This window comes from Eschrichtius robustus, chromosome 16 (genome assembly GCF_028021215.1).
Source record: "Eschrichtius robustus isolate mEscRob2 chromosome 16, mEscRob2.pri, whole genome shotgun sequence".
Lineage (NCBI taxonomy): Eukaryota > Metazoa > Chordata > Mammalia > Artiodactyla > Eschrichtiidae > Eschrichtius > Eschrichtius robustus.
In genome coordinates, this window is record NC_090839.1 from 51740505 (window position 1) to 51761236 (window position 20732).

General features: G+C 62.1%; 3 protein-coding genes and 1 non-coding gene across 7 annotated transcripts; 2 read left to right on the top strand and 2 right to left on the bottom strand.

Annotated features, from left to right (window-relative positions):
* Positions 1 to 3368: 3368 nt before the first annotated feature.
* WFIKKN1 (WAP, follistatin/kazal, immunoglobulin, kunitz and netrin domain containing 1) lies at positions 3369 to 5750 on the top strand. The gene is made up of 2 exons (XM_068524181.1): positions 3369 to 3539; positions 4272 to 5750. The coding sequence occupies exons 1-2, from the start codon at positions 3369 to 3371 to the stop codon at positions 5748 to 5750; spliced, it is 1650 nt and encodes a 549-aa protein (XP_068380282.1).
* A 431-nt stretch (positions 5751 to 6181) lies between these two features.
* On the bottom strand, positions 6182 to 7951 carry METTL26 (methyltransferase like 26). 4 transcript variants are annotated; one of them, XM_068566122.1, is made up of 6 exons: positions 7662 to 7948; positions 7347 to 7509; positions 7066 to 7125; positions 6640 to 6707; positions 6474 to 6552; positions 6182 to 6394 (listed from the first exon to the last, which is right to left on the bottom strand). In XM_068566122.1, exons 1-6 carry the CDS (start codon positions 7856 to 7858, stop codon positions 6347 to 6349), a joined length of 615 nt encoding a protein of 204 aa, XP_068422223.1. In that variant the 5' UTR covers positions 7859 to 7948; the 3' UTR covers positions 6182 to 6346. The 4 variants fall into 4 exon arrangements, with proteins under 4 accessions (XP_068422223.1, XP_068422224.1, XP_068422221.1 ...); XM_068566123.1 differs by lacking the exon at positions 7066 to 7125 and having other exon boundaries at positions 7662 to 7949; XM_068566120.1 differs by having other exon boundaries at positions 6182 to 6552; positions 7662 to 7949.
* Positions 7952 to 8335: 384 nt separating this feature from the next.
* Positions 8336 to 8406, bottom strand: TRNAG-CCC (transfer RNA glycine (anticodon CCC)). The gene has a single exon. It is a non-coding gene; the product is annotated as a tRNA-Gly (tRNA).
* Positions 8407 to 14851: 6445 nt separating this feature from the next.
* MCRIP2 (MAPK regulated corepressor interacting protein 2) lies at positions 14852 to 20011 on the top strand. Its single transcript, XM_068524173.1, has 5 exons — positions 14852 to 15081; positions 15187 to 15304; positions 19054 to 19181; positions 19417 to 19518; positions 19747 to 20011. Exons 1-5 carry the CDS (start codon positions 15030 to 15032, stop codon positions 19815 to 19817), a joined length of 471 nt encoding a protein of 156 aa, XP_068380274.1. The 5' UTR covers positions 14852 to 15029; the 3' UTR covers positions 19818 to 20011.
* The last annotated feature ends 721 nt before the right edge of the window (positions 20012 to 20732 follow it).

Consider the following 20732-nt stretch of genomic DNA (forward strand, 5'->3'; position numbering starts at 1 on the left):
ATGCTGCTGGGATGGTGGCGGATCACGCCCAGGACCCCGAGGTGTGGCTGAGAAGACCCCCGGAGGCGGCTCTGCCTGGCCCCAGCCTTGAGGGGGCTGTCCCTGGGGACTGGGAGACCAGGTTCCCTTTCTTATTTATGTAAAAGATGGTTCACCCCTTTTGTACATTTTTAAAGGACCAGCAGGGAAGCCTCCGTGCAACCACACGGTGAGCCCATGACAGCTGAGGGGACGAGCTTTGGGACATTGGGAGAGAGGAGGTGTTTGAGGCAAAGATGGGAAAGAATCCACCAACAAGGCTTGAATCTGAATTCACATAACACTTCACATGGGGCTATGGGCTGTGTGGGGGCCAGTGGAGAACATGTGGAAGCTTTGGGCAGCAATCTTGGACTCCCCAGCTACATGCATCGGCCTCTCTGAGCATGGTGGTCAGTGTGCCCGCCATGTGCTGAGGGTGTGGGCCCCAGTAGTGTGCATGGTGGAGCTGCAGTTTCCAGGGCTCCCACCAGCCTTCCTGGATGACATCCGTGTGTGTCATGGAGCTACAGGTTCAGAGCCGGGGGCGACTCGCAGGTTCCCACGTTGCTTGGAAAAGGGGAAGCGGGGTGCACCCCCCACGTCCCTCCCCAGCTCCCTCTCTCCCCGCGTGGGGGCCATCAACCTTCCTTCTGTGATTCTGCACCTTCGGTTCCGTTTACATCTGTTGCTGCATGAAACTGGCTCAGCGTCTCTCCGAGTTGACACAGAGCTATTTGTAGACAGTGCTCACTGGGGCCACCAGGCCCTGGGCGAGTCTGGACTGAGCCTGCCCCCCTTGCCTCCTGGGGTGTCTAGACCCTTCTCTGGCCAGCTTCTGTCTTCTGACCTTGGGTGTGATCCCATAGCTGCTCCTCACCCAGTTTCACCCCTCTGTGAGGTCACACGGCACCAAAACCTTTCTCACCCGTTTCTTATTGGTGGACGCTGAGTCCCTCTTCGAGGACCCACCAGCCAGCCTGAGCTGGAGGCCTGGCCTCCTTCCGTCCACCTGGCTGGTGACGTGGCCACAGGTCACACTGGTGCTCAACTCTACCTCCTGCCCACGGGCCCCTCCCTGGCCTGTGACCCCCTTGCTCGGGACTGTTCTGTGGTGGGTGCCCCGAGGGCTGCTGTTATGGGAGGTGAGGTGGGGAGGGGCTGCAGCGCCTGTGAGCAGGATCCTGGCTGAGGCCTGGCTGCCAGCAGGGTTGGGTGGGCAGAGGAGGCCCCACCCATCCTGTCCTGCCAGCAGGAGCCCCTTCTTTGGACATTGTTTTGAGGAAACGGATGATCCTGCATTCACCATATCAACACTACCCTTTGCTGCTGTCCACACTTGCACTATTCCTGGGCTCGTTTTGGACAGTTTTAGTTTCTTTGTACAGTAAACGTAATTCAGCTCTGGCCTCCAGGCTGCGTTGTGAGTGAATGAAAGTCTGGCTTTAACCCACTGGGCTGAGTGGCGGGTGGAGGGGTGGCACTGCGGAGGGCTGCTTTGTTCCTGCTCCATCCCCCATGACTGCCTTGCTGAGCTCCAAACGGTTTCAGGCCTCCCTGCGTTTCTAGGTGGACCTGGAAGCAGCTCTCCCCAGCTGTTCCTGCCTGTGCAGTAGTCCAACCCATGGCCGCTGGGACCATCTGTTGCCTGCTGCCCCCGGGGCCGGAACCTGGGATATTGAGCCCTCACTAGTGTCCTGGGCAGGGCCTACCAGGTTCCCTCTGCTGCTTGAGCAAGTGGCGGACCAGAAGAACTGTCCCCCGAGACTGACCACAACTGAGAACCCAGGCCTTGGGGCCACCAGCACCCTCAATGGGAGAGCCACCCACTTAAAAGGGTATGTAGGGCTCAGCTCAGGGGTGCGGCAGATGCCCTGGAGGTCAGCAGGGCTGGGGTTAGGGGGGCAGTTGCTCTGAACGTAGCCCCCACGCTTGGAGACCGCTGCCTCTGGCTGTGGCTATACAGGGCTGGGGACCCATGGTGTCCTCCACACCTGGGGTGTCTCTTGGTCTCATTTGGACCAAACCAGGCTCTTATTACCCTGTCTCTCTGGTCAGCCAGACAGACACAGGGTCACAGGACACACTCCCATCCAGTCTCAGAGCAGGCACTCCTGGGGCCCCAGACCCCTGGGAAAAGCACATTCTGGCAGTGGCTGCGTTTGATCTCCCCACTGACCCCACGCCCAGGAGGAGCTTTCATCCTTCCTGAATGTTACAGGGGCCTGGAGGGGCAGGCGAAGACCTTTGGGTCCTTGCAGTTCCTTAAGCTCTCCTGGGACACGCTGTTCTCAGGGTGCTCTTAGATGCCCTTGATCTCTCTCAGGACTGCGCTGCCCCACGCAGGGCCACACACAGCCGCTGAGATTCAGATCAGTCCAAGTAAACACCCTCACCGCGTCTCTAGTGTCCACAGCCCTTGTGACTGGCGCCTGTGCCAGCCAGCACACACAGACCGTTCCCTCCCTGCCCACTGCTCTTGGACCCCACTTTTTTGGCAACCACCATAAACCGTTGAGGAAGGGCCTGAACCAGGAGACAGATGCCTGGGTTTCAGCAGGGGCGGGAAGCAGGCTCTCTAAATGCAAAGTTCTGCCATGCCTCAGCCTCCCCCAGGCCGTGCCCATCAGGTACCTTTGTGTTGCAAAGGCCTCACCTCCAGTAGGAAGGGTTTAGATTTGACCCCAAGACCTGCTGGCACGGTGTGACCACGAGAAGGGGTATGGGGAAGGTTGTGGAATCTTCCTTGGGAAGGGAACAGAACCCCACCGTTGCTGGGCTTAACGCAGAGCCCCTGCACCTTTGCCTGGACGTAGTGACTACCAGGTGGCAGGCCAGCCTGGCCTGCTCTGGGGAAGACCCAGGCCCAGGGTTGGATGGGGGAGCCGGAGGGGTTGGCCAGCCCTGCCCCCTCTTGCAGGGCAGCTTTGATCCCAGGGCCTGGAGGGAGGAGGGGCTCCGGTTACAGCGTTTCCCCCTCCTGTCTCCGGCCAGAGCCGCCCTTCTCCGCCCCTTGGTGACCCTCATGGCCAGAGTCTCTGTGTTCCTGGGCGCTGGCCCCTCCCCAGCCTTCCTCTCCTCTCCCCGCCCCCTGCCCTGAGCTGACCAGAGGGGCCAGGAGGGGGAGGGGCTGGTGCCACATGCACAGACTCAGCCCGGAACCCACCCAGCCTGAGACTTGAGCGTCTGCTGTGAGCTCCGACCTTGGGGGACAGAGGGGAGTCCAGGGGCAGAGGGCAGGGGCACCGATCACAGATCCGGGAGGGTGGATGCCTGCAGGGAGTGGGGATCGGCAGGGCCTGAGGAGGGGCTAGCGGCCACACCCCCCACCCCCTGGTCCCTCGGTCCCCATGCCGGCCCTGAGGCCACTCCTGCTGCTGTTGCTCCTGGTTGGGCTGACTGCGGGGGCCAGCCTGCCGCCGGGGCCTGGGAGCCACCCGGGTGTGTGCCCCAACCAGCTCAGCCCCAACCTGTGGGTGGACGCCCAGAGCACCTGTGAGCGTGAGTGCGTCAGAGACCAGGTGAGCACAGGCACTGTCACCACTGGCCCCAGCTTGGGGGGAGACAGACTACGTTGGGGGTCCAGGGCCTCTTGGGGGCCCCTGGTCAGCATGGGAGAAGCCCAGACCTCCCCCACGCCCCAGGCCTTGCCTGCAGAGGGGACCCTCAACCCTAGAAGTCACTTCCTCCTCGGGCTCCCCACTCTTCTGCTGGGGTTTCACACTGTGCTCTGTATGAGGGGCCCTGGGGACAGCTACCCCCAGTCTTTGCCTTCATGTGTCTGAAAACTGGAGGCCCCCTTCTCACTCCTCAGACCTGCCCACCCCCACCCTGCAACTAGCTGTTTTCAGGTCCAGCGGGGCAGAGAGGCGGAAACCTGTCTGGAGGTCCCGCCTTTGCAGCCTGGCCCTGCACCACTGCAGTGGCCTTGAGCACGTTTTACGTCCTCCCCGAGCCTCAGTGTCCTCGTGTGTATGATGGGATAATAACAAAAGCTGCTCTGGGGGCCAGGGGTCTGAGGATTCCGTGAGGCCCAGTGAGATGACTTATGTGATGGGTGCGCCAGGCAGTTGTAGTTCATTGTCCAGATGGAAAGCAAACCTGCAAACCTGCTTAGCTCCCAGAGGGGAAACAGATTCAGGGAGAGGCAGCAGGGGACTCACCCCTGCCCTCTCTGGGCATGCTGGGGCAGGGCTGAAGGGGGAGGGGTATTTGGGTGTCCGCTGAGCTGTCCGCCCCCGCCCCCTCCGCAGGACTGCGCTGCCACTGAGAAGTGCTGCACCAACGTGTGTGGGCTGCAGAGCTGCGTGGCAGCTCGCTTCCCTGACGGCGGCCTGGCCACACCCAAGCTGGCGGCCTCATGTGATGGCTTCATGTGCCCACAGCAGGGCTCCGACTGCGACATCTGGGATGGGCAGCCTGTGTGCCGCTGCCGTGACCGCTGTGAGAAGGAGCCCAGCTTCACCTGCGCCTCAGACGGCCTCACCTACTACAACCGCTGCTACATGGACGCCGAGGCCTGCCTGCGTGGCCTCCGCCTGCACGTCGTGCCCTGCAAGCACGTCCTCAGCAGGCCACCCAGCAGCCTCGGGCCCCCCGAGACCACCGCCCGCCCGACACCAGGGGATGCCCTGGTGCCCCCTGCCCTCTACAGCAGCCCCTCCCCACAGGCAGTGTATGTAGGGGGCACAGCCAGCCTCCACTGCGATGTCAGTGGCCGCCCGCCACCCGCTGTGACCTGGGAGAAGCAGAGTGACCAGCGGGAGAACCTGATCATGCGGCCAGACCAGATGTATGGCAACGTGGTGGTCACGAGCATCGGGCAGCTGGTGCTTTACAATGCCAGGCTGGAGGACGCCGGCCTCTACACGTGCACCGCACGCAATGCCGCTGGCCTGCTGCGGGCCGACTTCCCGCTCTCCGTGGTCCAGCGGGAGCCGGCCGAGGACAGGGCCCCAGTGGCCATCGCCCCAGCCCAATGCCTGCCCACCACGCAGGCCTGTGTCGGCACCCCCTCTGGCCAGGTCCTCTGGCACTTTGACCCGCAGCGGGGAGGCTGCATGACCTTCCCAGTTGGCAGCTGTGCCGGGGGTGCCCAGGGCTTCGAGACCTACGAGGCGTGCCAGCAGGCCTGCGCCCGTGGCCCCAGGGATGCCTGCGTGCTGCCGGCCGTGCAGGGCCCCTGCCAGGGCTGGGAGCCGCGCTGGGCTTACAGTCCGCTGCTACAGCAGTGCCATCCCTTTGAGTACAGCGGCTGCGAGGGCAACGGCAACAACTTTGAGAGCCGCGAGAGCTGCGAGGACGCCTGCCCCGTACCGCGGACGCCGCCCTGCCGGGCCTGCCGTCTCCGGAGCAAGCTGGCGCTCAGCCTGTGCCGCAGCGACTTCGCCATCGTGGGGCGGCTCACAGAGGTGCTGGAGGAGCCCGAGGCGGGCGGCGGCGGCATCGCTCGCGTGGCCCTGGACGACGTGCTCAAGGATGACAAGATGGGCCTCAGGTTCTTGGGCACCAAGTACCTGGAGGTGACGCTGAGCGGTATGGACCGGTCCTGCCCCTGCCCCAACGTAACGGCTGGCGACAGCCCGCTGGTCATCATGGGCGAGGTGCGAGACGGCGTGGCCATGCTGGACGCGGGCAGCTACGTCCGCGCGGCCAGCGAGAAGCGCGTCAAGAAGATCTCGGAGCTGCTAGAGAGGAAGGCCTGCGAGCTGCTCAACCGCTTCCAAGACTAGCCCGCCCACCCGGCCCGCCCTCCCCACAAACCACCCACTCCCGGCCCGCCCCACCCTCCCCGCCCTCCGCCTGAATAAAAGCGTCCTGGACCTCATAGCCTGCCGGTGCTGGGGGTTCTGCCACCACACGGGGATTTGGCTCCAGTCTGAGGTCACCAGGGAGCACCAGTGAGGACCAGCCTCTGAGGCGGGTGCCACCTCCCACGCCTGGAGGGCCAGGCAGCCAGCTCAGTCCTGTCTCAGCAGTCCCTGGGTCCTTCCTCACTCCCTCCTCTCTCTGCTCGAGTGGAGCAGCAGAGTGCAGGATGCCCCCAAGCCCTGACCCACAGACCAGACCCTTCTTGTCCCCAGGATGGAACCCTTGGAGACACAGCCTGCCCACCCAGCACCCTGCAGGGGTGCTCCCAGGAGGAGGCATGGCAGATACCAGCAATGGGACAGCAGGAAACACTTTATTCCCAGGCTCTTAGCAGCCCTGTGGCCACTGGGTAAGAATCCCCAGTCTGGGGAGGGCCAGTCCCCATAGTCTGGCCCAGGGTGGCAGGGGCTGGTGATCGGGGTTTATCCCAGGGACACAGGCATGGCGGAGAAGGGGTTTACTCTTTCCGGAAAATTAGGCACTTGTTGTTGGCTGGCATGTCCACCTGGGGGAGATACTTTGGCTGGAGAAGCTGCTCCTGGTCCCCAGGGAGGCTGCCTGTGACCACAGTCCTCCCCACCTACCAGCCTCTCCAGGAGCAGCCCGCTGGCCTGGCCCAGGTTCTCCAGAAGGGCCGTGTCCCGCAGCCCCCACTCTGGGTTCCTGCAGGAGAGAAGGAGGTGGAATCGGCCTGGGGGTCACCCAGCCCACCTGCCCCCCAACCAAACCCCCTACCCACCCAGCTCTGACCTGCATCTGAGGGTGAGGTCAAAGTCCACGTTACTCTGAGGAGAAATCTTCCCATTGATGGCATAGGGCTGTGGAGACGGAGAACACGATTCTGTCCGCTATCCACAGGCTCAGCCATCCCCTGTCATCCACTGGGCAGACTTGCAGGATGGCACCCACAGAATGGAAAGAACACACCCCTCATTGCTTCCCAGAGGGGAACAGCTGAGGATCAGCTGCTGAGCCAACGGGGTGCAAAAAGACTAGCAGATGACAGAGGAGTGATGGAGAGAGGAGGGCCTGGGTGTGTTTCAGTCATAATGGGAAGCTGGGGAAAAGGGCAACTGAAAATACGGAGACAAGAAAGGAGTCCTGAAAGGTGGGGACAGCCAAGGCCGGCTGGGGTGGTCCTGCCAGGAGAGGCCCGTCTCAGGCAGGAGCACTCACCCCATAGGTGATGAGGAGCGCCTTGCGTTTGAGCAGGTGTCCTGCTGCTCTGAAGAGCCCCTGGGAAGTGGGGGAAGCACGAGAGCAGTGAGGAGCTTTCCCCAGGGCCCAAAAGAGCCCTGGGCCCGGGACTGGAATCTCAGCCTGACCTCCCCCGGCCTGAGTGCCCTGTCTCTGATTCAGGGCAAACCTGGCATCCCGCTCCCTCCCAGTGCAGGGGAAGGAATGCCGCATGGCGCAGGTGGGTGGCCCCTGGGTAGCTCACCCACGCTCCCACAGACCTCGGTGCAGCTCAGGGGGCTGATGTGGCTCATGTTGATGCAGAGTAGCAGGTCCAGAGATTGCGGCAGGATCCCGCCCCACTGTTCCCAATCCCACCTCACGTCCAGGTACAGCGGGGCCTTCACGTTGGGCAGTCCCTGGGCCTGAGTGGTGGCCAAGATGCTGCGGGAAGGCAGCCCGTGGGTGGGGTGGCCTGTGCAGCCGTTTCTGCAACCCTACTTGGGGGAGGCTTAGAAGGATCACAATAGCGTGGGGATCCAGGGCAGCGGGACGGGGCACATTTTCACCCCCGGGGTCCCGCCTTCCCGCCGCACCTGTCCAGGCAGCGCTGGTCCACGTCGGACGGCTGCCACTCGGCGTGGGGAAAGGCCCGCGCGAAGTGGGCCGTGTGCTGGCCAGAGCCCGAGGCCACCTCGAGCACGCGGACGCCGCGCTGGGCCGCGTCCACGTACTGCCGCAGCACGCGCAGGATGGGTTCCTTGTTCCGTTCGGCGGCCGCCGCCACTAGCATCTTTCTAGTCCCGCGCGGCGGGGCCTGTTGCGAGTGTTAATCAAGCACCGCCGGGCCCGTCGGGAGTGATGCTGTGGTACCGCGGGGCCCGTCGGGAGTGGTAGTCCGGCGCCGCGGGGCCCGTCGGGAGCTGTGGCCTGGCCGCCGAGCAGCCGCACCCACCGCCCCCCCCCCACAAACTACAATTCCCAGGAGGACACGCGCCGCGCCTTAAAGGCCCCGCAGCCTCAGAGGCGGGTAGCGAGCCGCGGCCTCCGCAGGGGGACGGGGCGAGGAGATTGGGGGGCTGGTTTACAGGCGCCCATTGGCTCAGCACCCGGTGCCCGTGGCTGTTCTGGCACATTTTCATAGCGCTTGTTACTCCAAAATTGTCTCGTTCGTGTCGCATCGGAATGGGATGCTTCCCTCTAGTCTTTCTTTCCTTTATGAAATCTCTCGGGTTTTTTTTTGAGTTGAGGGGAAAGAAAAAACATGGCCTGCGCCGCCCGGGAATCGAACCCGGGTCGCAAGAATGGGAATCTTGCATGATACCACTACACCAGCGGCGCTGCTGCTCATGAGCTCGCCCGCGAGACTTAGGAGATTGTGACGCAACTACCAGCCTCCCCCACTACCCTTCCCATCTCCGCCTCCCCGGCTCCGCGCAGAGACATTAGCGCGCATGCGTCGCTAATGGTTCGGCACACCAGGTTTGGCGGGGTCCGCGGTGGTGGGGGGGTTCTCGCGGTGTCACTCGGGCACCCAGCGCTCGAGGGGAAGGAGCGGGGATGAGCTACGTGGGCTTGTAGCCGACTGGATTTGAACGTGCTCCGTGGGAAGCATGGCAACCGCGGCATTCGGAAATTGTGGGGGCGGGGCCGTGGGAGGGCCTTGTTGACGGGCGGGCTCCTGGCTGGGCGGTGGCTGCGGGTGGGTAGGGTTGTGTGGCGGAGCTCCCTGTGGTGGACTGGGCTCCGCTGGGGCGTGGCTGGGGCTGCAGCTGGGCGGGGTTCTGGGGCGGGGCTCTTATGTGGGCGGGGTTGTGCTGGGCGGGGCTCCTTGCGGTGGGTGGGGCTCCGGGAGGGGCGGGCCCAGCCTGCCGGAACTAAGGCTGTGATGCTCAGGGCTTCTCTGTGACACTGAGATGACCAGCGCTAGCCTAGAGTTCACGGATGTTGTGAGGGGTCGGTGACCTCTGAGTCAAGTCGGAGGCCGATTTGTTGTGTCCACGGTTCTTCCCTGGTTGTCTTCTTGGGGCCCATGTCTCAGAAGGGGCCCTTTCAGCAGGCTGGAGACCGTGCTCTGCAGTCAGGACTAGCTTATCTCCTTTGCTGGGCACTTTTTCTCGCGTGAGACACCCCTCCCCCCATACCCAACGTCGCTCTGGCAAGAGCTCTGAGAATGGCACTGACCGGGACTTTAGCCTGGGATTGCTGTCGAGGGGGCATGCAGAGTGGGACCAGAGGCCGCTGTCTGAATGTGGTCAGAAAAGGAGGACAACCTTGCATCTTAGGGACGGGAGATGGGAAAGTTCCACTCAGTGGGCCGGCCTCCAGACAACCCCTTTGGCATTCTGCATTACGACCACCCTTTTTTCGTAGCTGACTTTCCCATTTCACGGCCCTGAGCTTTCATTACCTGACTCACTTTTGCCTCACCTCCTAGTTTGTTGGCTGAGCATTTTCTGTGTCTCCAGGTGGAGAAGAGGTGTCTCTCAATGTGAATCCCTGACCCTCACCTGTAATGATCAGTGGTCATCTGAGGCCTCACCAACCAGGCCCCTCAGCCCTCCTTGCCCACTCGAGAGGCACCACGCTTCCTGGTGACTTCACATGGCATTCCTGGGCACGGGCCACCCTGTCATATTATAGTATAATAAGAAATAGATATTTGGTCTTTGTCCTGGTTCCTGGAATAGAACTCTTAAAACCCTGAAGATTTCGTGAGTGATGGGGTGAGAGGAGCATCTGTTATTCATAACAAGCCCCTTTCAGCCTTACCTGGATTTATACCAATGAGGTGACTCTTGGAGGATGGCGGCTGGTTGCCAGGGGAACCCTGTGATTAGGGGGTTAGAACTTTCTGCCCCACTCAGACTTCTGACTCCTGAGATGGAGAGGGGCTGGAGACACAGCTAGTCTCCAATGGCCAATGATTTAATCAGCCCTGCCCTTGTAATGGAGCCTCCATACAAACCGCAAATGGAGGGGTTCAGGGAGCTTCCAGATGGTGAGCTTGGAGGTGCTGGGAGGGGTGGCTCCCAGGGAGGGCGTGGGGGTCCGCACCCCTTCCTCACACCTTCCCGGGGCATCTCTTCCACCTGGCTGTTCCTCAGTCATGTCCTTTATGATAAACCAGTAAATATAAGTAAAATGTTCCCCTGAGTTCTGTGAGCCATTCTGGCAAGTTATGGAACCCAAGGAGGGGATAGTGGGAACCCTGACTTACATCTGGTTGGTCAGAAGCACAGGTGACGGCCTGGACTCCTCGTTGGCGTCCGAGGGGTTTGGGGGGTGGTGTTGAGGGACTGAGCCCTCAGCCCGTGGGTCTGCGCGGATGCTGGGAGTTAGAGTTAGAATCCAGTTAAATTGTCGGACACCCAGTTGGTGTCCAAAGAGAACTAGAGCATTCTCACTAGAGAACCAGTAAGAACCACCCCCTCCCACTTTTGGTGTCAGAAGTGTTGTGAGTACAGAAAAAGAAGTTTTTCCTTTACACTCATGTCCTGTAAGAGGGAAGGAGCCTGCTTCCCCCATGTTGTATGGTGCTGCTTGAGGAACTGCCCACATGCCCTGCAATGTCTTCTGTTTAATGGCACTTGACCTCAGGTTGACGTCCCCCTGCCACGTTCATCACTCTGGACGGGATGCTGTGCGAACTGACACCTGCCCTCCGCACTCACCAAGCTCAGAGCCTGGGACAGAAGCAGCTGGGCGCAGCCAAGCGGTGGTCTTTGCTGCAGTGCGTGTGTGTGTGAATGCATGCATGTGAGCATGTGTGAACTGCGTGAACAACTGTGAGCACACATTTTCTGTAAAGTGCCGGATGTGTGTCAGACTCTGGGAGGGTCCAAGTCCCCCAGGGGATGCTGAACATGGGACACCTGGAAGTGCCCCAGACCCGAGCCTGTGCTCAGTGGTACCTCCTGGGGTTGTGTCTCCTGCGGATTACTGTTGGAGCCGGAGGGGCCTCTCCTGCTAGTCATGCTCATCTACAGCGGGCTGTGGAGTAAGCCCCCCTAGTGCTGCCCCATGATGTCCAGAGCCAACCGCAGGGTCCAGCTTCCTTCCTGAGGTCCAGGCCCACGTGCCCACCATTCACTGAACTTCCTCCCAAGCCCTCCAGTGCTGCACCCTGGGCACTTCCCCTCCCATTCCCTCACCCTCACCCACTACCGCTTCCCTCTGTATATTAATTTTCTAGAGCTAGTATAACAGATTACCCCAAAACTTGGTGACTTAAAACAAAAATTTATTTTCTCACAGTTCTGCAGGCCAGAAGCCCGAAATAAAGATGTCAGCTCCCTCCAGTGGCCCTACAGGAAGCCCTTTCGTGATCACAGCTTCCGGCTTCTGTGTGGCTCCAGGCATTCCTGGGCTTGTGGCCACCTCACTGCAGTCTCTGCCTCTGTCTTCACATGGTCTTCTCTGTGTCTCTCTGTGTCCAAATATCCCTCTCCTTTCTCTTACAAGAACACTCATCATTGGATTTAGGGCCCATCCTAATCCAGAATGACCTTATCTCGAAATCCTTGCTTTAATTATATCTGCAAAGACCATTATTCCAAATAAGGTCATGTTCTGAGGTTCTGGGCGATGTATCCTTGGGGGGCCACTGTTCAACTCACTGCACTTGGGTATGGGAATGGGCAATCCCTTGGGAATTCCCTGGAGGTCCAGTGGTTAGGACTCGGCATTTTCACTGCTAGGGCCCAGGTTCAGTCCCTGGTCAGGAAACTAAGATCCTGCAAGCCATGAGGCCAAAAAAAAAAAAAAAAAAAGGAATGGGCAATCCCTAGAAACTCGGTGGCAGGTGTGGCAGCATCCAGCCAGAGCCTTTCCTGGGGGCCACTGATCACCCTTTATTGGCAGAAGCCCATCCTCTAGTCTGGGTTGGTGAGGGCATGGATTTCAGATCTGGAAAGTGATGGAGGACGACTGAAAACTTAAACTTCTTTCTCCTCTAACATGACATTTTAGTGTCATATTTAGAGCCTTTTAGAAGAGAAAAACCGTACTTGTTTTTATTATGATTAACCGGGGTCAGTGAGGTAAAGGCCTTTCCTTACTATGACACCCATTTTTTTCAGCCTGCTGGGTGAGGCCCCTGCCTCCTCTTCAACTGCCCATGACTCCAATTCCAGGATGGGTTTCCAGCCTCTCTGACAATAGGGAATGTTGCTGGCTGCAAGACGCTGTCTCTACAGGGGCTTAGCACGCTGGCCCGCTGTCATGGACAGTGTAGTCCAGGGAAGGCCAGGCTGGCCAGGGTTCCTACCCTAACAGGAGAACCAAACTGAGATCTTGATTGCAGGCCCATCCAGACCCTGACCTCTCCCAGGCTCTGGCTGGGCCCTCCCCATGCCCCATGGCTCTGTCCTGGGGCCAGGGCAGGTCTCACACTTGAGTCCTGGGAGCAGTGAGGCTGGGAAGGCGCCTCAGGGGGAGATCAGCCCCACCCTCCTCCCTGCCCTCCTCTGCTGCCTGCCCCCTACAACTGGGCCTTTCTCTCTCTGGCTCCCCTCTCCCTTAGCTCAGTGTCTTTTGGGGACCTCTGGGTTCTCTCACTTCTCCCCCAGGCCCAGCCTGTCCTGCACCCCCTCCTCTCCTGCCTGTCGGGACCATTCCTGTTCTGCTCCTCTTTCCTGGAGCCCTTTCAAGGGGTCTTGGACCCAACCTTTGACCTCAGACAAGGCCCGTAGGCAGGGCTGGGACATTAGAGTCTAGCAGCCTTGGCCACCATCAAGGCCAGGCCTATCTGCTCATCAACAGGTCCTGTCCTTCCCCTCTTCACGCTGGCCTGAGGGGGTGCCTGGGAGAGAGGGGGCTCTCAACTCACGTCAACCTGGGGGGAGGTACTCCCCCACCCCAGGGCCTGGCTCCTTCTGCCAAGAACACGTGCCTTCAGGACACAGGCCCACCCAGGCCCCTCACCCTGCGGGGTCTCCCCAGCCTGAGTGAGTTAGCATTGTGCTCGAGGCCACCAGGGAGACCAGGGCAGCCAGCACAGATGATGCAGGGCAGGAGCGTGGTGGCCTTGACACAGCTGGGGGGAGGGACGAGGGATGGGCACCTCGGGTGGAAAGGGGGGCCAGCTTGGCCAGGAGGTGTGCTCATGCCCAGACTCCCTGGACATGCTCTCCCCTCTCAGGGTCACAGGCTTTGCTCAGCCCAGCCCCACAGAGCGGGCAGCTGGGGCCAGGGATAGGGGTCGTATCCTTTGGCCTTGGGTAGAACAAGACGCAGAGCCAAGGGGCTATGGGGGACTTGGAAGGAAGGACAGCCCAGCTGCCCCAGGAAGCAGACTTCCCTGAAGGAGCCCCAGAAGGCCCAGTCCCCCCACCTCGACCAGCAGCCACACAGGTGCATGGGGTAGGGGGGTGGGGGGATCCTCCCGCTGGTTGCCCCCACCCCAACCCTAACCACCACCACCCCCGCCATGCTGTACACAGTACTTGTTGTCTGGACATGATATGAGGAGGAAGACGCGCTCTAGCCCCTGACCTGGCCTCTCAGCCCTGCCTGGGTGGGAGGCTTCAGGCCCGCTCAGGTGTGGGGTGTGGGGGGAGCTGGGCTAGGTGCCCTCCAGGAACCCACTGGGCCACAGTGCTGAGGGGAAGCCCCCTTGCCCCCTGGGGCAGCGGCTCCCAGACTGAGACACACCCCAGGCTCTGGTGCTGGCCCGACTGAGCCTCCCCAAATACTTGTAGGAGCAGTGCAGGAGCCCTGAGGGACCAAGGTGGCTGCACAAGCCTCTGAGGCGGATGCCACACCCGCTGGATGACTCTGGGCAGAGTTTGGTTTTTTTTGGGGGGGGGCATTAAGGATTGAACTCAACCAAAGGGAGGATGGGTACCTCCTGCAGAATCCAAAAGGCCCTCAGGCTCACAAACCCAAGAGTTCTGTGGTTCCCCCTCCCCCAACCCAGGCTGCTGTGTGTGAGACCCTGTGATGACCCTGCCCCCAATGACAGCCTGAGGCAGCCCTAAGCAGCCTGTGAACTGTGAGGAAGGGGCATCTCTATCTAATCCTCAGGAAGGAACCCTGTGGGTAGAGCCCCCTGGGAAGGGGCTGCCTGGCAGATTAGGGCACAGCAGCCCCTCTCCTCTGGCAGGTCTGGCTCCTCCTGAGACACTATCACTGAAGTAGGTCTTGCGGCTGACCCCACTGCCTGGGGGGTTTGGAGGAGTAAGTGCTCTTTCTCCCCTGTGGGATGACATAAACTGGGTTGCTTCACCGGCCTTCTCCACCCCCAGGATGCTCCTGGATTGGTAAGCGGCCTCCTGCCTCCCTGGGGTTGGCTACCGCAGAATGTACTTTCTGTTCCTGCCCCATGGGATGAAAGGGAGATTCCCAGGGCGTCATGTCTGCCCAAACCTGGGGGCTGACCGCCTTTTCTCATCTCTGACCCCCTCAGTCCCATGACTGGGTGAACCGGCACACTGGCCCAGGCCCACCCAGGCACCTTGGAGGAGGGTCTCCGACGTGAGTGGGAATACCCTTGCTTCCAGGGTTCACACAGATCACTCCCAGCGTCTGTCAATGCCTCAGCTCCTTGGACATCACCGAGGGCCTGGGCCAGAACCTCGCCACGTCTGTGTGCCTATGGCTCCCCTAGCCTCCTGTGGCGGACGGCAGCCCAGGCCTCAGGGAACTTCCTTGACCTAGGCCTTGGGCCAGAGGGGCGGGCGCTGCTTGCGGCCGCCCAACCCCAGCCTCGGGCCCCGCCGCAGGTCCAGCCAGTTTCCCAAAGGCCCGAGCGCCACCCCTGCCGCGTGCCTCGGCGCGGGCCCTTTAAGGGCCGGGGGTGTGTGGCGGGCCCGCCCCCTCCCCGCAGCGCCGGCCGCCCGTTAAAGGGGCCGCGCCCTCGGCACCCGCCGAGTGCCAGCCGGGCGGAGGGCGCGAGATCTGGCTGCGGGCCGGCGGGCGGGGAGGGCGCGGAGGGCGCGGGCGCGCTGCGGCCCCTCCGCACCATGTACACCATCACCAAGGGACCCAGCAAGCTGGTCGCGCAGCGGCGCACAGGTGCGCAGCGGGGGTGGGCAAGGTAGGGAGGGGACGACCGGGGTTCCGCACGCGCTGCCCGCCCCCAGCGCGACGGCGGCTGACGCGCCTTCCCCGTGCCTGCAGGTCCCACGCAGCAGCAGGTGGAGAGCAGGCTCGGCGAGCTCCTGAAATGCCGGCATCTCGCGCCGCCGACCCCGCAGCCCCCACGGGCTCAGCCGCCGGGACCCTGGCCCCTGTCGAGGTGAGACGCGCGGCCGCGGCCGGAGCCCGGCCCTCCCCTCCCCCGCCGGCCGCCGCGGGGCCGCGAGGGTGACCTTGGGGAAAGGTTAGCGGAGACCGGGCCACATGCTCCGGGCGGGCGCGGAGGGGGCGGAGCACGCCGACCCCGCCCGCGCGTGCAGCTATGGCCCCGCACCTCCGCCTCACCTGGCACCTGGCTGGGTCCGAGGGGGCTGGACCGGATGTGCGTGACACACCTCCGAGTCCTCTGGGATCCCGCGGACCCCGAGTCGGGAGAAAGCCGACCGGCTCCTGCATCTGTGGGGCTCCAGGCGGCTAAGTCAGGTGCCTGGGCCGACCTTGGGCTGCGCGAGGCCAAGGCTTGAGACGAGCTGCTGGGGACTCGCCGTAGAGGGCGGGAGCGCGGTGGCCCAGGACGCTGGTACGCAGGTGGCCTGCCTCTGCCCGCGGCAGGAGGCTGCCAGCGCCATGCTTGCGGGGCAGCTGGGGGAGAAGTGCACGTGGTTCCCTCTGGCCCTGCCAGGCCACTGCCCGCCTCTGCCCTTCACCCCAAACACCCTGGCTGGGCGCGGAGACCCCCGCAGATGCTCGGGGCTTGCTGGAGTTGTGGTTTTTCCGCCTTTCTTGACCAGCAGTTTTGCCATAGGAGGCTCAGTTCAACCACTTTGGCCTCCAAGTGACTGTGACCTGGAGGTCATATCCTCCATCCCCCAGGACTGAACCTTTCACTTTTTGGCTCAGGTCCTGGCTTCTGGTTTCACTTATTCTATGCATGTTCTGGGCCCAGGGCTTAGTCCAGGCCCACACAGGCCTGAGGGCTCCTCAGGCTGTGGATGGGTGGGGGCAGCAGACTCAGGGCCCCGAGGCAGCGCTGACCAGGCCTTGGGATTTCTTCCCAAGTTGAGGACAGACAGCTTCCAGGATTGGCTAAGAGGTGGGGGCTGTGTGCTGCACGCCACAGCCTGCCCTTCCCCCTCAGTTACTGGCCTCAGATGCCACAGGTGGGGGCAGCCTGTGAGGACCCTTCTTGGCTGAGGCCCTTTCCAGGGGCCTCCTGCTAGGAGCATGTTGACACTTTGAGACTGGTCCTAGTGAGGAAAATGTTCCAGGCCGGCCACAAGTGCCTCCTGGGGAGAGGGGTGAGTGGGACCCTGGGGGGCACTTCCCAGGACCCAGCTGTGCTGTGACACTGCCTGTGACGTCAGCCTTGGTCCTCACAGCCGCCCTACCTCCCAGGGGAGGGAATAAGGCATAGGTGTGTAGCCCCGCCCCTATCACCCAAGCAGGGAGCCCTCCCCCCTCCCTTACCTGGAGAAACTTGTTGCTTCCTCCATGGCCCCTTTGCTGGGGAGTGGGGAAGGAAATGTGCATCTGTGGCAGGATCAGGGTGCTGGGGAGAGAGATGGGAAAGACAGAGCAGAGCCCTTAAGATGTTGCGACCTGCCAGGTCCTGGGGTTCAGGGGGGTGCTGGTGCTTGGCCCCTCAGCCTGCTGCAGTCCTGTGTGGCACTGTGAGTGCATGGGAGCGGCACAAAGGCAGAGTATGTGCTGGTCATGCCGTCCCCCCTTCCCTCTGAGGTCACTCCTTCCCTGAGCTGCCCCCTGGCAGTCTCAGGGACCTTGAAGAGTCCCCCCGCTGGGAGGCCAGAGCAGCCAGCAGGTCCTCCACACCAGGAGCCCCTGAAACTTCTGAAATCACTCCACCCAGACTTCCTGTCCACCCTCCCTCACCCAGACTTTGCCCAGGAGGAAGGAGTCTGAGCCACTGCTGCACCCTCTGTGCCTGGTGCACCACAGGTGCTCAAAGCATCTGACCTGCTAAATGTCCGGCCTCAGATTCCGGCCAGGCGCTGCCCGTGGTGGTAGACAGGCCACATTAGTCTGTGCCTGTGATGAGTTCTCCCTTCCAGTGAGAGAGAATAAGAGCAACTGTTGGGGAGAAGAGAAAATGGGGCCACCTGATGGTGCAGGGGAGGTGGACTGGTGGGGGAGGGGGCTTGGAAGCTGTACTGGGTTGTGGGTTTTGGGGTCAGACAGGCATAGAGTTCTGATGCTGCCACCCACTCACCACATGTAACCTTGGACAGGTTACTTCTCTCTTGAGCCCAGGTTCCTGGGCTGAAAACGGGTGGGTGGTCTACCTTGGAGGGTAGTGAAGGGGGTTAAGTAAAAGGAAGCGAGGCCTGTATCAGCAGGCACCTAGCAGGGATTCCGGTGCTGCTGTTGCCGTGGGCGGAGCTTGCCTGTGGGCGGGGCTTTCCTGCGGGCCGAGTCCCTGGGTGCTGGCACGGAGAAGGGTGGGGAAGACAGACGCCGGACTCGTCCATAGGTGCACAGGGAGCTGCGCCCTTTCCCCCAGAGGGCCTGCAGAACCGCCTTATGTAACTGCCGGCAGCGGGCGGTCAGGTGCCCGCTTGCTGGGGCCCCTTCTCAGCCCCAGCCAGGCCACCGTCTAGGTACTTGCGATTTACAGCCTTTGACTGCAATTCTTTTTTTCCTTCTTTGATGTTCAGTCTCCAAATTTTCCTAGAGTTTGCGGCCTTGCAGGGCTAAGGGTAGCAGGCGAGGGGCTGTTCCAGTTAAGGACAAATATCTACGCCCTCTGGTTGGTATAGCTCAGGCCTGGGAGGAGCCCTGCCCCTCCACATTCTATGTGGCCACCCGACCCTGCCAGCCTGGAGCTGGTGGGACCGGTGCCCCTCAAGACGCTCCTCTTTATTTTAGTGCCCCTCTCAACTGAGGAGGAAACCCCAGCGGCGGTGGGGCACCTGAGCCCAGGATGGCGAGCAGGCCGGCGGGACCGCGAGTGCCTGGCGGAGTGGCACGTGCAGCCCAGGACTCCCGGCTCCCACCTCCTGCTGTAGGTGTGGGCCCCGCACTCTCCACGGCCCTGTCCCGGGCTTCATGTGCACAGGGCTGGGCCAGCTGCCACTGGCCAGGGCAGCCCACCAATGCCCTGGGCCCGGCTGGCCGGGATGGGCCCAGTGGCCACCTGGACATGGAATGCCCATCAGGCCGAGCTCCAGCAGCCAGGGCCATCTCCACATTCCTGCCCCCGTGGGCAAGAGCATAGCCCCTCGTCTGAGGCCTGCAGGGGTGGGCCAGGGTTGCAGTCACACCCTCCCTACTCAGGATGGCCCACTCAGCACTTGGTGCTGTCTAGCCAGACCATGAGCTGTCCCTGGGGGCCTCGGGCAGCTGGGAGAGGGAAGGGCAAAGGCCGGCAGCTCTTGTTTGGGTCCTTCATCCCACACTGGGGGGCATCGTGAGATGGAGAGACTTCTGTGGGGGAGAAAGTGGCCAAGAACTTCGCCTAGTGGGTGGGGTTGGGCCAAGCGACCTTTACTCAGGTCAAAACCTGGGCTGATGGAGGCCTGGCTGGTCCAGGGGAGGTGGGTGGCTGGTGGCAGTAGGGGTGCCTGAGACCCTTGGAGGGCCGCCTATGTGCCTTGAGCATGGAGCTCTGCAGGGGATCTGGGGACACAGAGAGGCCCCACTCCACCCCCGCAGTCTTAGGCCTGGCTCAGGGTGGGGGGCTGCAGTTGTGAGCTGAGCTGCTGGGGGCGCAGGCCTGCACGAGAAAGGCCTTGGCCACTGGCAGCAGCACACAGCCTTCCTGTGGTTCAGGGAAGTGCCCAGGCTGGGCCTGGCCCAGGGGTGGTGAGGGTGGCCTGAGGCTGCTCCGGGAGCTCTGCCAGGTAACACCTGGGCTCAGAACGGTTGCTGACCATCTCCTCCCCCTTCCTGCAGTCCAGGGCCGAGGCTCGTGTTCAATCGGGTGAATGGCCGGCGGCCACCTGCCACATCCCCATCCCTCAAGGGAACCCAGGAGACCTACACACTGGCCCACGAGGAGAACGTCCGATTTGTGTCCGAAGGTAGTGCTGAGGCCCAAGGGTGTGACCTGGGCCATGGGTCCTTTTCCCACTGTAACCTCACTCGAAGTTGCCAGAGGCCTGGGCTCTTCCTGGGTTCTCTGCCTGTTTCTCCTGTGACCATCCAGCAGGCTGCCCACTCCCAGTTCTGGCCTGGGGTCCAGGGTAGCCACCAGGCCCTGGGGTGGGAGACACGGTGCCAGGGGCCTGGCTCAGCCTGACCATCCTCTCCCCACAGCCTGGCAGCAAGTGGAGCAGCAGCTGGGTGGTGGCCCAGCCGGTGAGAGCGGGCCGAGGCCAGTGCAATACGTGGAGAGGACCCCCAACCCCCGGCTGCAGAGTGAGCCCTCCCCCGCCCTCAGGGTGTCCCCTCCACCTCCTCCAACCCTGATCTGGCTCAGCCAGGTTCTAGCCCCAGGGGGTTGGGAAGAGGACTGGAGCCTGACCCAATTCTTCCCAGCGTCTGCTACAATTGGGGTCTGGGTGAGGGGCTTGTGGTCAGCTCGAGGTGGGAGATGCTGGTCAGCCTGGGAGGAGCATCATTGCCCAGGCTTCTGCTCCCCCGCAGACTTCGTACCCATCGACCTGGACGAGTGGTGGGCACAGCAGTTCCTGGCCAGGATCACCAACTGCTCCTAGTCGCAGCTTTGGAAGGAACGCTGCCCGTGCAGGGCCTGGCCCTGCCCCACGCTGGACCCTCTGCCAGGAGAGGACCACGGTGCCCTGTCCAACCCCTGCGGTGGGCCGTGCTTCACCCTGGGCCTGGCCAGGAGCCGGCCACACCTGAAGTGCCAGAATTTGGACTTTTGCTCCCGCTGACCCCTTGGCCCAGCTGTTCCAGGCTGCCAGAGGCCAGGGGTTGAAACTGACCTCAGTCCTGCTCACTGTGCCCGGGGACCAGCCTGTGGGGCTGGCAGGGAGGAGCTCCAGGCTAATAAAGTTGAGAAACTGCCCTTTGGAAAGGTCTTTACTTGGGGGCAGTGGGGGGTGGATGTGGGAGGGGGCGCTTCTGTCCCAGCACCAGGCCCAGCCCAACCTTCCATTGTAGCCTCATCTCCTCACAGATGAAGCTTTGCCTAAATCTGGTCCCCCCGCCCCGGCCTCTTGCCCAGCTGCCTTCCTGTGTCCTGGGCCAGGTCATTTTGCATAGAAGTCTGTAAACGCCACCCTGCCCCACCTGACACCCCCCCACCCCCACCCCGCCCTGTAGTCATTGGCAGGTGTCTGAACCTGGCCTCAAGACCCAGAAATGTTACATAAGTGGCCCTGAGATGGCGCCCCAGCCACCCAGAATTGCGCTCAGGTCTCAGGACGCCTGGTGCTGTCTCTGAATCCTCCAGGTCTGGTGGGGAGCCCTCGGGGTCCTGTAGGACATTGCTTTACCTGTGGGGCCAGGTGACCTTGCCTGCGTCTGACACACGTGCCTCCACAGGGCTAGGTAGCAACAGGATAGGTGGGGACAGCTCCTGCCAAGTGCAGCTCACAATTTCTGGGCTGCGTCTCATTCCCTATACAAAGATGACTCCCAGAGGGAGTCAGGAACCTCCCCGGATC

Bases quoted from the DNA above. Each gene is read 5' to 3' on its own strand.
- MCRIP2 (XM_068524173.1), top strand. From the start codon at position 15,030: ATGTACACCATCACCAAGGGACCCAGCAAGCTGGTCGCGCAGCGGCGC. The intron at 15,082-15,186 runs GTGCGCAGCGGG...CCGTGCCTGCAG, and splicing joins GGTCGCGCAGCGGCGCACAG to GTCCCACGCAGCAGCAGGTG. The intron at 19,182-19,416 runs GTAGTGCTGAGG...CTCTCCCCACAG, and splicing joins CGTCCGATTTGTGTCCGAAG to CCTGGCAGCAAGTGGAGCAG.
- METTL26 (XM_068566120.1), bottom strand. From the start codon at position 7,858: ATGCTAGTGGCGGCGGCCGCCGAACGGAACAAGGAACCCATCCTGCGC. The intron at 7,510-7,661 runs GTGCGGCGGGAA...GCCTTCCCGCAG, and splicing joins GACCAGCGCTGCCTGGACAG to CATCTTGGCCACCACTCAGG. The intron at 6,708-7,065 runs GTGAGTGCTCCT...CCGTCTCCACAG, and splicing joins CGCTCCTCATCACCTATGGG to CCCTATGCCATCAATGGGAA.
- WFIKKN1 (XM_068524181.1), top strand. From the start codon at position 3,369: ATGCCGGCCCTGAGGCCACTCCTGCTGCTGTTGCTCCTGGTTGGGCTG. The intron at 3,540-4,271 runs GTGAGCACAGGC...CCCCCTCCGCAG, and splicing joins GTGAGTGCGTCAGAGACCAG to GACTGCGCTGCCACTGAGAA.